The sequence below is a fragment of the Elephantulus edwardii genome, unplaced genomic scaffold (genome assembly GCF_000299155.1).
Source record: "Elephantulus edwardii isolate Elephantulus edwardi_28Jun2011 unplaced genomic scaffold, EleEdw1.0 scaffold00056, whole genome shotgun sequence".
In the NCBI taxonomy this organism is placed as follows: domain Eukaryota; kingdom Metazoa; phylum Chordata; class Mammalia; order Macroscelidea; family Macroscelididae; genus Elephantulus; species Elephantulus edwardii.
The window spans coordinates 9,787,403-9,801,656 of NW_006399806.1; the positions used below are offsets into that span (position 1 = coordinate 9,787,403).

The following is a 14,254-nucleotide window of genomic DNA, read 5'->3' on the forward strand; positions in this document are numbered from 1 at the left end:
AGGTTGTGGAGAAACTGGAACCCTTATTCACTGTTGGTGGGAGTGTAAAATGGTGCAACCACTGTGGAAGGCAGTATGGCGCTACCTCAAAAAGTTGCAGATAGAGATACCATTTGACCCAGCAATTCTACTACTGGGAATATACCCTAAAGAGACCATAACCACCACTCAAGCAGATATATGCACACCCATGTTTATTGCGGCTTTGTTCACAATAGCAAGGAGTTGGAAACAACCCAAGTGCCCATCAACAAACAAAAGCATAGAGAAGCTGTGGTATATTCACACAATGGAATGCTACGCTGCACTGAAAAACAAGGAACTCATGCAATATTATTCAAAATGGGTGACCCTGGAGGACATTATGCTGGGTGAAATAGCTCAGTCATAAAAGGACAAATACTGCATAGTGCCACTGTTGTAAAACAGTACTGACATCGGGGTTGGGGTGGGGGGAGACTCAGAAAGATGGGATAAATAATGTATACTGCATTGAAACAGATGAGGGAGAAAACTGTGTAAAAGGGATATGTGATTAGTTATTTTTGTCATGACAGGAGTCCAGAACGAAGGCTGCATAGTGGAGTGGACCTGGGGGGAGGGATTGTAAAACAATGGGGGAACTTTTCTTTTACTTTTCAAAGAGAAGAGTGTATGGAGGGGAGCGGAGAAAAGTGCAACAATGAATGAATGGAAATCCAAAGTCTCTGTAAGTTTTATTTAAAATTAATTAAAAAATGATTAAAAAAAAAAGATGCCTACCCAAGCAATACTGTAACACATTAGCTTATTGCTTGGGGGGTGGAAATGCTAAGAATGATGTAGACTCATAAAGATTAACCACCTGTTCTTTTTTATGATGCCTTTTACATTAGGGATTCTCAACTTTTTTAGTGACTTAAGAAAATAAATGACTTCATAGGAAAGTCAGGCGATCCGAGCCTTGCATGGAAGAGGGGTGGGAGAGAGAAAGAAAAAGAGCAGCTTTAAATGATGTCTTTTACCTAAAGGTCTGGTAAGTGGTACCATGAATGGCTGCGGTGTATGTACATCTTTTTATGTTTAAATTGGGGGAAATTAGTTAATTAGAGAGCAGACACATGTTAAGGTTAGTAAAGGAACAAGCTATTTTAAAAAAGAAAGATAAGCACAACATTGCTAAAGAAAAAGAAGACATAGAAGGTACAGACACATTTTAATTGCAGAAATATAATAAAATCATAATTATCAACAAGATAATATGTTTTCTTAAAAAAAATATATAAGATGTTCGAAGTCTATCATTTTATACAGAATTTTAACTTACCGGTTCAACAAATTCAAACTTCTTTTTTTCTTGGACCTCTTGAATTTTAAAGACATATTCTAGGGATGCTTCATAGAAGTTTTGATGTTCTCTATCAATCTGTGTATCTGCCTAAAGAGTAAAAAACAGACAAAATATGACAAAAGGAGTTAAAAGGCTATTTTTTAATTAAATAGAGAGGAACTCAAAACCCAGTGTACTCTGAAATCTTTATTAACTCTTGTGGCAACAAGACTGGAGGAAGACTCATCAACTTTTGCAGATGACACAATCTTGCTTGTTCAAAATAAGAAGGCCTTGAAATAACTTGCTGCAGAAAATCAAAGACTACAACCTTCAATATTGATTGCATTTCAAAAACAAGAAAACCAAAATCCTCACCATTGGACCAACAGGCAACATCATGAGACAAAGAAAAGATAAAAATGGTTAATGATTTTATCCTACTTACATTCATAGTCAACCACCTTGGTACAAGCAGTCAGGAAATCAAAGGCATATTGCATGGGAAAGTCTGCAATCAAGGAACTCCACAAAATGCTTATGAGCAAGGATGTCAGTTTAACACTAAGCTGTGCCTGATCCAAGTCATGATCTTTTCAATTACTTATCATGTTCTGAGAAGTTGGACTGTGACTAGAGATGACAGAAGAAGAACTGATGCTTTCGAATCATAGTGCTAGAGAACAGTACTAAATATCCCAGGACTGGCCAAGAGATAAATGCTTTTGAGAGAGTTCAGCCAGGAAGCTCATTAGAGGGAAGGATGGTGAAGCTCTGTCTCACATAAAAATATCTCTCACGTTGTTAGAAGGAGTCAATTCCCATTTTCTGGACATCATTCTGGGGAAAGTAGAGGGTCAGCGAAACACAGGAAGGCCCACAATGAGGTGGACTCGCAGTGTGATTTTAACAATGGCTCAAGAGAGGCAAAGATGATGACGATGGCACAGGAGAAGGCAGAGTTCAAATCCATTGTTCATAGAGTCACGGAGTCATAGTCAACTGGACGGCACCTAACAACAACTTTATAATTTGGTGTCTTTCCTCTGCCCTAGGAATACAGCATTTATGATGTATTGAGCTGCTGTTAGGTTTCAATGAGCAGGCTCCAACCCAGAGACGGGGTGGTGGGGGGAGTCAAGGTCGTCATGAAGTCAGGATTGACTCACAGCTGAACCACCAGCAGGTTTTTGAAGGCTGTAAATCATACAAGAGGAAACTGTCCATTTTTTTTCCTTCAGAGCCACCAATGAGTTTAAACTGCCAGAAAGGTGTCATCTTTGGCCACTAGACTGATATTAACGGAGTTGAGGAGACTGTTTATCTCTTTCTTGTAAAGCAGCAAGTGGATATGAACCACTTGCCTTTGAGTTGAGAGTGCAATTCCTCACCCTCAAGGCCACCAGAGCTTCCTAAACAATAGAGCAGGAAGGAAAAATAAACAAACATACAAAACAGAAAGCACATACATTTGCTATATTTTAAAAAACCCAACAACACTCCATAAATATAAATGTTATGTATATATGTGAAAATATATGGGTGTATAGAAGGCACATTTAAATTCTGGGAGAAAATGGTAGTATTTTAATTGGACGTGAAAATGAACAACTGGCAGCAGCTCACAAAGATAAAGCAAAGGCCAGGTCCACTATCATGAAAGGGTAGAAAGGCATGAAATAGTCTGGCTGCAATGTAAATATACTTATAACAGCACTGATAAGTAAGCCTAGAACCAAGCACAAAAGACCTTGGGCATTGCATAATGAATTGGGATTTTAATTATGGGAGAATTATTTGAGAATATGAAGCTGGAGAATCAATCATACATTAGTATTCTAGAAAAGAGAACAATGTTGATAGAATCGACAATAAAATCCATTGGCTCTAACCTGATGAATCAGACACCACCAATGCCATTCAACTTTCTTCTTCTTGAGCCTAAGCAGGTTCATGTGATGTGGGCAAGTGTTCCTGAAATAATTTCATTTTCTTTTGGCTTCAGCTCTGTTCCCTCTTCAATACCCACCACCAGCCATCCTCAGATGCCCTTTTCTCACTAACCAGAGCTCAGCTCAGAGGCATGCTTGACTGTTCTTACCCAGCATCACACTTCTCACTGCCAGCTGACATTACTAAACACAGACAAAACCAACAGGCTCTACGACTAGGCATTTGCTACCAACAATGGGAAAAACAGGAAATACACAAACAAAAGGTAAAACAAAAAAGATGAAATGCATTTGTCAACGTGGACCTCGATGGCATCATAATTTCATTCGTTTTTATTATGTACAGAAACACTATAAGCAAGCCAGTAAGGGGTTGTAAGATTATGAATTTCAAGTTTTAGAATAATATATATAAACTTATACACCATATTAGGAATTTGGAACCCAAACTTTTCAGTCTCCAATAATTGAAGGAGAAAAAAAAATCAGTATTTCATGTAGATCTTCTGTACTGTTTTCTTACCATCACTGGTATGATACACCATTCCTAAGAGTGAATGCCAAGTTGTAGATGAGGATCAGAGGTGGCGGTGTGCTGTTTACATGTCTAACTGACCCTGTAACTTTCCCAGGAAACGTGATAAGCAGCACTAGCTGGTTTTTATTGAATGAATCCTCCCCAAACAGCTAGTTGTAAGCTATAAGCCCAACATCACAGAATGAGAGACTGAAAAATAAAAGCAGATAACTAGATATCCTGACCTATCTCCAGTACAACACTGAGTCTAAGGGGTCCAAGAATATGTCCAGAATCCAAGTGAATTAAATTCCACAATTGCATCTGAATATTTTCTAATACTTTTGAGAGGTAATGTCACTGACTGTGCTGCCTTGTATGTGGAACCAAACTGCAATGCTGAGACATTCTTAGAATGTAAGATGGCTTTTTCCCTCTTTTATTATTTAAGGTGTGTAGAATTAGTAGCATAACATGTCTGCCAGCTTACTGCCCATTAAAATTTCTGTTAACAAGCTTGGCCCTGAGCTGCCTTCAGGGAATGTGGATTTTGGAGGGATCCCACTGCCCTAACTGATAAGAGTGGCTTACTATGTCTAAACTGACTCTGCAAAAAATATGGTTTATGGTGAACACCTGTTTTTCTTCTGGGACTCTGGCATTTCACTAAGAGCCAGGCAGGTGGCTGAGTGGCCAGTCCAAATAAAACTCCTGGGATTGAATCTCTAGAGAGCTAACATGGCAGACCATATTTACCACTTGGATTCTCACAACTCTGCCACAGGAATCCAGCATGTCTTCAATGGCTCTGGGGGGAAAAGGCTCTTTGAAGTTCCAGTGTGTTTTTTTCTGGACTCACCTGACTTTGCTTTGTGTCTTTTTTACCATGACTCTTCTAAGGTTTGTGCATCCTGGGGTGGCATCAGCGACCCCGATAGAAAATAATTTCTTTGGAAAATTATTTGCTATGCACAATCTTGGTCCACCAAAAGAAAAAAAAAAGAGAGAGAGAGAGACAAAAAGTAGGATAAAGGAGAAATACTGAATCTTGCCATTTGCCAGTAATAGAAATTTTCATCACTTCCACTCTAGACACCTGAAATTCAATATACCACATACTGATCTGAAAGGTCATCCATGATGTATAGTACTTAAGGGTGTGACAGGTTGCTTCCTTATCTGGACAAGACACAGAAAGGTAGTCTTTTACTTAGGATGGACCCTTTCAGGACTGAAACTCACCGTTTCTGTTAAACCAGTAGAATTTACGAGTAACTGTTAGTATCATAATTTGAACTGGAAAGTAGGTTAACTTCGTCATTTATTACCCAACTTGAAACCATAAACATTTAAAGGGAGCACCAGTCATAACTGTGACAGAACAACAGGTGGTAATGACTCACAGCTTACTCTCCAGTGGGTTTTGAGAGGCTGTAAATCACACAGGAGTGGACAGTCATTATTTCTCCTATGGCGACACTGCTGGGTTTGCACTCCAGTGAGCCATTCTCTAAGGTTGTTGCTGTTGTTATATGCCAACAAGTAGCCTGAGACTCAGAGTGATCCTATGGACAACAGCCCTAAACCCTGTTTTATCCTGTCCCAATCTTACTGTTTGTGACACACCTACCCCCATTACCCCAAGACACTGAATCAATCCATCTCATTGAGGGTCTTTCTATCCTGTGTTGTCCCTCTACCCTCCAAGCATGATGATCCTCTCCAGACTGATCCCTCCTTGCAACATGTCCAAATCATGTCATATGAAGCTTCAGAATCCTCACCTCCAAGGAGCAGCCTGGTTTAACCCTCTCTAGGCTGAATCTGTTTGTTTTCTTAGTAGTTTATTCAATACTCCATGATATATTCAATACTCTTCTCCAACACCACAGCTCAAAGGCATCTATTATTCTATCATCCCTAATTATTGTCCAGCTTTCTGATGCACAGCAAGTAATTACAAAGATTATGGCCTGTATCAGGCACACCTTAGTCTTTAGAGTGACATCTTAGGTAGAAAACCAAATTCTATATACTTAAAAGAAATAATCTTTTTTCCTTATTTCTTTTTTATTCTAATTATACCTGATGCTTATTATTTTTACTTTATTTACCACTACTAAAAAGCAATGCAAAAATAGTAAGAACGACTTGCAATTCTACCTCCTATTTTACCTATATACACACACATGCACAAATTATATACACATACAAACACACGTTTACTTTAAAACAAAAATACCTGGGATTAATAGAACACATATTGATTGAAATGATATTTTTTTCTCTTCCACTTAGCTTAATCGATATTTTCCAATGTGTTTAAGTGATTTCCCAAATAAAACTGTTAAAATCATATCATATTTCAGTTTACGCTCAAACTATAATTGTATATTTGCTGATATCATTATTTTGTGTAATTTCAACTGTTTTAAAATTTTTCCATTGTGAATAACTCTTGGATCAACTCACATATACAATTTATTTTTTTTAATAATTTTAATGAACATTTACAGAGAATTCGGATTTCCATTCATTCATTGCTGTACTTCTCTACCCGTCCAGCCCTCTCCCCCCGCCCCCCAGTTTGCTCCTCTCTTTCAAAAGTAAAAGAAAGACTCCCTCCCTGGTACACAATCCCCCCACACCCCTCCCACTGCCCCAAGTACATTCCACTATGCAACCTTAATTGTGGACTCTTGTGACAACCATAATACCCTATCATACATCGCTTTTAAATTATTCAGTCCCTCATCTGTTTCAGTGCAGTATACACAACTTATCCAGTTTTTCTCAGTCTTACCCCCACCCTGATATCAGTCCCATTTTACAACAGTGGCACCATGCAATACCTGTCCTTTTGCGACTGAGAGATTTGACTCAGCATAATGTCCTCCAGGCTCACCCATTTTGAATAATATTGCATGAGTTCCTTGTTTTTCAATGCAGCATAGTATTCCATTGTGCGAATATACCACAGCTTCGCTACCCATTCATTTGTTGATGGGCACTTGGGTTGTTTCCAACTCCTTGCTACTGTGAACAGAGCTGCGATAAACATGGGTGTGCATATATCCGCTTGGATGTCAGTTATGGTCTCTTTGGGATATATTCCCAGTAGTGGAATTGCTGGTATCTCTATTTGCAACTTTTTGAGAAAGTGCCATACTGCCTTCCACAGTGGCTGCACCATTTTACATTCCCACCAACAGTGAATAAGGGTTCCAGTTTCTCCACAACCTCACCAGCATTTGTAGCTTGCTTATACAATTTATTTTCATACTTATTGCTGATAAGTTCTTTTGTGTAAACTCCTATGTCAAGATAAATAATCCCAACCATCTATCACATTTAATGCCAGTTGAAATTGGTCAAATTTACTGCTAGGATGACTAAATCATATTTTATTGTTCCATCAGGAAAGAAAAAGTATACCCTGTTTCCAGTAAGTTTACTAGCAATGCATACTGTCCATTGATAAGTTTAAAATGGCATGTTGTTTTTAGTTTAATTAACTTTAACACTGATTACACCTATTCTAAAAAAAAATAGTTTTTATTTTTCATTTGATGAACTGTCATGAAGTCCTCAACCCCTTTCCTCAGCTTCATTTCCATGTTGAGGTTTTTCTTCTAAATGATTAATGAAAATGTCTTTTACATACAATACATTAGCTGTAGGTCTTATATTTTGAAAGCTCTGATAACAGAGTCTAAGGGAATTGTGCTCAGAATGCAAAGGCTGTACTTCTCTGGAAGTATGAACCCACTAGAAACTTCAAGGGAGAAAGATGGGCAATCTCCTCCCATGTGATGGACAGCTTTGGAAACCCACTGGAAGGTCAGTGATGAGTCAGTCTGTCTAGATAACAATGCGTTCAGCCAAACAAACAAAGATAATACAAATTATCTTTGTTGTTGTTGTTATGTGCCATTGAGTCACTTATGAGTCATAGCAATCCTATGTGTAACAGCTCTGAACCCTGCTCAACCCTAAGCCAGTTTAATTGCTTCCAACACACCTATCTTTGTTACCCTAGTCAATGAGTCAATCCATCTAATCCAGGGTCTTCCTCTCTTGCACCCTTCCAAGCATTATGTCCTTCTCTCAGAACTGGTCTCTCCTGGCAATATGATAAAAGTGTGTGAGACAGAGTTTCAAAATCATTCCCTCCAAGGAGAAGCCTGATTTCACCGTCTCCAGGATAGACTTGTTCAACTCTCTCTGAGATAGGCTTTTCTGTTCTCAGCAGTCCATGGTATATTCAATACTCTTCTCCAGCACTACAACTCAAAGATAAGAATTCTTCTTCTGTAATCCTTAGTCACTGTTTAGCTCTCTGATGCATAACAAGTAATTGCGAAGACTATAGCTTAGATCAGGTGCACCTTAGTGTCTAAACTGATTGCTCTTTAATACTCTGGAGAGGTCCCTGACACAGACTTTCCCCAGTACAATTTGATGATTTCTTGGCTGCTGGTACCAAAAATGTTTATTGTGGAGCTAAGCAAACTGAAGCTATCAATGATCTTAATCTCTTTTCCATTTACCATGATGCTGTCAAATGGCCCAGTGGTTAGAATCTTTGTTTTCTTGACAGTGAGCTTCAATCCATATTGAAAGCTACAGTCCTTGACCTTCTGCAGTAAACACAAGTCCTCCTCAGTTTCAGCAAGGCTGTTCATCTATATAACACAGGTTGTTAATGAGTCTTCCTCTAATCCTGATGCCACATTCCTCTTCATAGAGCCCAGCCTCTTGAATGATCTGTTTTGCATATATATTGAAAAGGTATGGAAATAAGATGTATCCTTGGTGTATACCTTTCCTGATTTTGAACCAGGCAGTGTTTCCTTGCTCTGTTCTGATGACAGCTTCCTGGCAGTGTTTCCTTGCTCTGTTCTGATGACTGCCTTCTGATTCAAGAATAGGTTTCATATGAGCTCAATCAAGTGTTCTGGGACTCATCCTTCTCAGAGTTAGCCACAATTTGTTTGGCTAATACCTTTTAAATGAACATATTATTTATGTCTACACTTTCAGGTCTTTTCATCCTTCTTTTCTAACTTCTTACTTTGATACTGGAAACGATTTCTACATCCACATAGCGGGTAGCAGTTCTTTACTTATAATGTAAAGCACTTATAATCTATACAACTTTACAGTTCTGTTTAATCCGATGATCTGTCTATCCGATGGTCTTGGAGCTCCATCAACACAAAGTAACTTTCAGTAACTTTCAACTCAGTCTTAGAAATGGGCTTTTTTTTTTTTTAAATCACTAAAAGGAAGACTTTATTAAAGAGTCAAAAGGGTCCTTGCAAGAGGAAGTCATGGAGGGCCCTCAGAGTTGAGTCACTTCTTTTCAAGCAGCACAATGAACAAGTAAGTGGCAAATATGAGAAGACACAGAAGGGTCTTTGTAAGAACAAGTTAACAAGCTTGGTGCTGATAAACACCAGAGCAGCTCTGGTAAGGAATAGCTGGCTTTTAATTCATGTCAGAAATTAATTAAGTTTATGGCACCTTTCCCCTGGGACATGTTTGATTACTAGATGGACAGGGGAGAGAAAAGTCCCTTATCTACATAAAATGCTACGGGAATTGCTTTCATAGAATTTGTTATGTTGCTATTTGTTTGCTGTTGTGCGAAGTGAAAGGTACCGGAAAAGAATTTTCATGAATATGTATGAGGTGGGGATAGTAGAAGATGTTTGAAAAATGGAAGTTTCAGTAATCAAGCTACAGGCTTTCCTAGTTTCTAACTAAGTACAGAATCAGAACGAACATTCTTTTCTACCACAATCTCAGAGATTTAGTGATACTAAGAAGGAGAAGTATTAAATGTTGAGCTCAGTTGTCAGGGAAAAGTGAAGCATATCCTCTAGAGGACTTTACAATTAGGATAACATTATTTTCTTGAAATGGCTTAAGTGCGATCTTGTCCAAGGTTGGCCTCTCACAGTCGCCAAGAATCTGATGAACCTCTGATTCTTTGGGGACACTAAATGCCACTCTTGGTGCTGAGACAAACGATTTCTAAAATGTGCCCTGGCCATAGCCTTCAGCAAGGCAGATGATGATATACTTGTGATAATTACAGGAGCCTTTCTTCACATGATGACATTCACTTGCCTGACACACTGAGATTTATTCTAGGGCAGTGTTTAAGGGGAATAGAAGCATTTAAAACCTTTGCAATCCATGAATACAGTATTAAATTACAAAAGGCAGTTTTGTTGTTTGATAGCTTTTTCTCTATTTCACTTTAATTACAAAAGTTTGCTGTAAGCACACAATTGTATATTAGATTATCCCATTTTAATAACAAGTGTTAATAATAGAACACATAGCTTAGGATGAATTCTTTAAATAACACACAAAACAAAATGTCACTATATTAAGCATTTTGTTAAATGGGTAGCTATTAAATAAATTAAATTTTCTCAATTAGAACATGAGAGGGTAGGAAAAAGGAAAAACTCCCTGGTGCCCTTATGGTGGTATGCAACTCTGGTGATATTCTGCATTGCAACCATGCTGTGTGGCTGAAATGGGAAACAGAAAAAATAAGAACACGAATACAAAGAGTGGAGGACCAGGCTGAATGTGAAAAGTTGTTCAGGAAGGGAAAGAGCTTTGCCAGAAGAAACAAGAGGACACAGTTGAAAGAGGCTCAGGATTGGGATACCTAGAAGTACTGAAATAAGAGACTTATGGAGAGTCACAGGGCTGGGTTCCTTATGAAGGTTTGGACAGTAACCACGAGTCACAGGGTAAACTACTGAGAAACCCAAGACCTTACTCGCTGCTGAGAGTAAATCATAGATGATGCTTCAAGATTTTATTGCCAAGGCAATAATGAGAGCTCCTGGGTGGCAGTGCTGGACTACTACAGGGAAAGGTGTTGCCGGTTTGAATCAACATAGATGATCCTTCAAGGACAGACCTGAAGATCTATATTGGAAAGGAGGAAAGAGCCTCGCACCACTATGGAACAGTTCTGTTCTGTCCACAGGGGCTTCATGACTTGACAGGCCCTTAACAATAACAACAGGGTAATAAAAATGGCAAGGACTTTTTTTTTTTTTTTGCATTCCATCACTGAAATTGGAAGCATATTGTTGTTATTAGGCTCTATGGAGCTGATTATGAGTTGTGGCAATCACAAATGACAGAGGGGAATGGTCCCACAGCACTTCTTAGGCTGTAATCTGTATGGGAACAAATTGTTAGGCCTTCTTGTTACAGAACCAACAGGCAGGTTCTAGCTGTTTACCTTTCAATTAGGAGCTGACATCTTAACCACTGCACTGATGCCTCAGCAGGGCTTCGGGCCTTTCTTAATCCTTAGTACAATGACTATTCTCAAGTCTACTGTACTTTAGTCTTAACACAACCCTTAGGAAGAATTGCTATTTTAGACACAAAGGAAGAAAAGGACTCCTTAGACATAGATATCTATGTTATTAAAATTGTTCTGGTTATTTTTAAAAGAAAACCAATGTAAAATGAAAATTTCAAAATGTGCAATCTTTTTTTCACCTAACACTGAAGTAAAGCCTGACAAACAATGTCACAGATATTTTTCTTTAATTTAATTAATATAAGGTTATGACAGACATTAGCTAGATTTTAGTTATTTAAAATATGCCTAATACATAAAAAAAAAGTCTTGCTAAACATTTTCCTTCTTTTTTCCTCATCACTTAAAGAAGATTGAATCTTCATTTGGGATTATTAGTTTTAAATGTCATAATGTTGGTAAAGCCCTTGGCACATTAACTGTCCACACTAAATGCTCAATTAAGTCAGCTTTTTTTAATATCATGATTTTAATAAAGAATACTAGATTTGACTACTAGATTCTTAGACCTTTATTTCTCTTTTTAGAATACTTAACCATACACAATTTAATGCTAATACCCTTTGGCTATTTCATTTGAAAAGCTTACCTCTTGTAAATGAGACTCCTTTTTCTTTGCAGATAAGTTTAAATGCTTGTCAAGAATAGAATAGTATTTCTCACTCTCCTTGTCAAATTTCTTCTTTCCATCCTAGGGAATAAATGAAGAACAAAAAGATTTACATCCGATTTGAAGAAAACCTCAATTTTCACCAATTTCCATAAAAAATTCCTTAGTGACATTTAATAAAGATCAAGTGAGTTCAAACTTTGAACAAAGCCTTGATAGAATAGGGGGAAAATGTGAAATTAAAATTATTTTTAAATATGTAATCTGTCTTCAAAGAAGTTTTAAATCTGGGGGGGATTGCACATCTACAAATCAGTCTTTTTCTGTTGGGTACACTTAACTGTAGTAGAGAGAGACCAGATTCAGTTCAGTAGAATCCCTTGAAGAATATTTTTCAGTACTATTCAACAGATAGGCTATAGCCTATCTGCTATGGGACCAAGGGACAATGTCTTCTCTACATACCTTGATGATTCAGATGAGTTAGCAGAGAACCAGTTTATAGAATCACTCACAGACACTCTGTAAAAATACACAACTTATTTCCTACCACTGTAAAGTGTGCTGTATTTAAAAGAACTTGCTCATGAGAAGGAAAACAAACTTTCCAATACTGGTTACTGTGTTAAGTGTCATTGAGTCAGAACTGGCCCATAGCTCACCCTCCAGTGGGTTTTTTGAGGCTGTAAATCTCATGGGAGTAGAATGTCCATCTGTCTCCCACAGAGTGGCTGGTGGATTTAAATCAGTTTTTGCCTTTGAGTTGGCCACCAGACGTCAATCTCAATTCAATTTTTTTAAATAATTTTAATGAAAATTTACAGAAAATTTGGATTTCCATTCATTCACTGCTGCACTTCTCTACCCGCCCAGCCCTCTCCCCCCACCCCCCCAGTTTGCTCCTCTCTTTCAAAAGTAAAAGAAAGACTCCCTCCCTGGTACACAATCCTCCCGCACCCCTCCCACCGCCCCAAGTACATTCCACTATGCAACCTTAATTGTGGACTCTTGTGATAACCATAATACCCTATCATATATCGCTTTTAAATTATTCAGTCCCTCATCTGTTTCAGTGCAGTATACACAATTTATTCCGTTTTTCTCAGTCTTACCCCCACCCTGATATCAGTCCCATTCTACAGCAGTGGCACCATGTAATACCTGTCCTTTTGCGACTGAGATATTTCACTCAGCATAATGTCCTCCAGGCTCACCCATTTTGAATAATATTGAATGAGTTCCTTGTTCAATTTTTAAAAAAGACATATGGAAAAGTTGATTAATGTCTGTAATGAACACTCTGGACATCGTTCTACTAGTGACCTTTGTGACTGAAATGATGATTCTTGGGAAGCACAGACTGCTGTAAACTGGCTGGGCTTTTACTCGGAGGCGAGAGGAGGAAAAGGTAGCTTTGGTTTCCATTTTATGGCTTGATTCTATAGAAAATCAAACAGAGTAGTATACTGAAGAAGATATACTAGCCATATAATCTTTCCTTGTATAAACATTTTATCTATTGGCTCTATATTTTTTTTATTTATAAGTTCGTATGAAACATATCAGACAACTATACTAATAAATTTCACTGGTCAAATAATTATTATTCTTTTTGTTTATTTCCTAATTTTGCAAAGTGTAAAACCATGAAGCATCTGGATCAAATGTAACACTTTGCAAGCTGGTTCAAGAATGAAGATTCCTATTTTCACCCCTTCAGAGATGTGTCAATTGTTATTTTAGATATTTGTATTATTATTATTATGCATTCTGCTTTATTTAAGTACTTGCATAAATCTTGGAAAAAGTTATTACTTAAAAGTATTTGATAGATGATGGATGGATGGATGGATGGATGGATGGATGGATGGATGGATGGGCCAGGCTCTTTCCTGAGACTGTCAGATCCATGCTCATTTTCAGGCAATGCTATTTTGATTCACTGACACTCTGACTATCTTCTTGAATATACTTGATGATCTCATTTCCTCTGAGCTGGTATAAAGGAGTTGAACAGGAGAAGTAAGTAGAAATCTTATGAACTAATTTTTAGGTAATTTAAAAATTACTGATTCATTTGTACATTAAAGTATTACACCTGTAAATGAGGAAGTTATCAGAAGGAATTGGCTGACTCAGAAGAATTTCATGAAATTACATATAAGCAAGAGCGTATGGTGATGAAAGAGAAAGTTCAAATTTCTCTGAAGGAATTGGCAAAAAACAAGGCCCCAGGAGTTGAGAGCTGACATACCGACTGACATATTTCAACAGACAGTGCCCTGTATATGTTCACTAAGTTGTGCCAAGAAATCTGGAGGACAGTCAGCTGACGGATTGACTGGAAAAGATCAATATTTGTTCCTATTCCAAAGAAAGGTGACCCAGCGGAGCACGGAAATTATCGAACAATATCATTAATATCACATGTAAGCAAGATTCTGCTGAAAATTATCCAAAAACGTTTAGAACTTTATGTCAACAGAGAACTGCCAGATGT

The 14,254-nt window shown here is 37.8% G+C and overlaps 1 protein-coding gene across 1 annotated transcript in view; it reads right to left on the reverse strand.

Annotated features, from left to right (window-relative positions):
* Positions 1 to 14,254, reverse strand: part of ARHGAP42 (Rho GTPase activating protein 42) — a 403,816-nt gene that overhangs the window by 86,823 nt on the left and 302,739 nt on the right. The window contains exons 5-6 of the mRNA XM_006887325.1: positions 11,734 to 11,835; positions 1,307 to 1,417 (exon numbers count right to left, since the gene is read on the reverse strand). Coding sequence (XP_006887387.1) covers positions 1,307 to 1,417; positions 11,734 to 11,835 — 213 coding nt within the window. The remainder of the gene's footprint in view (positions 1 to 1,306; positions 1,418 to 11,733; positions 11,836 to 14,254) is intronic.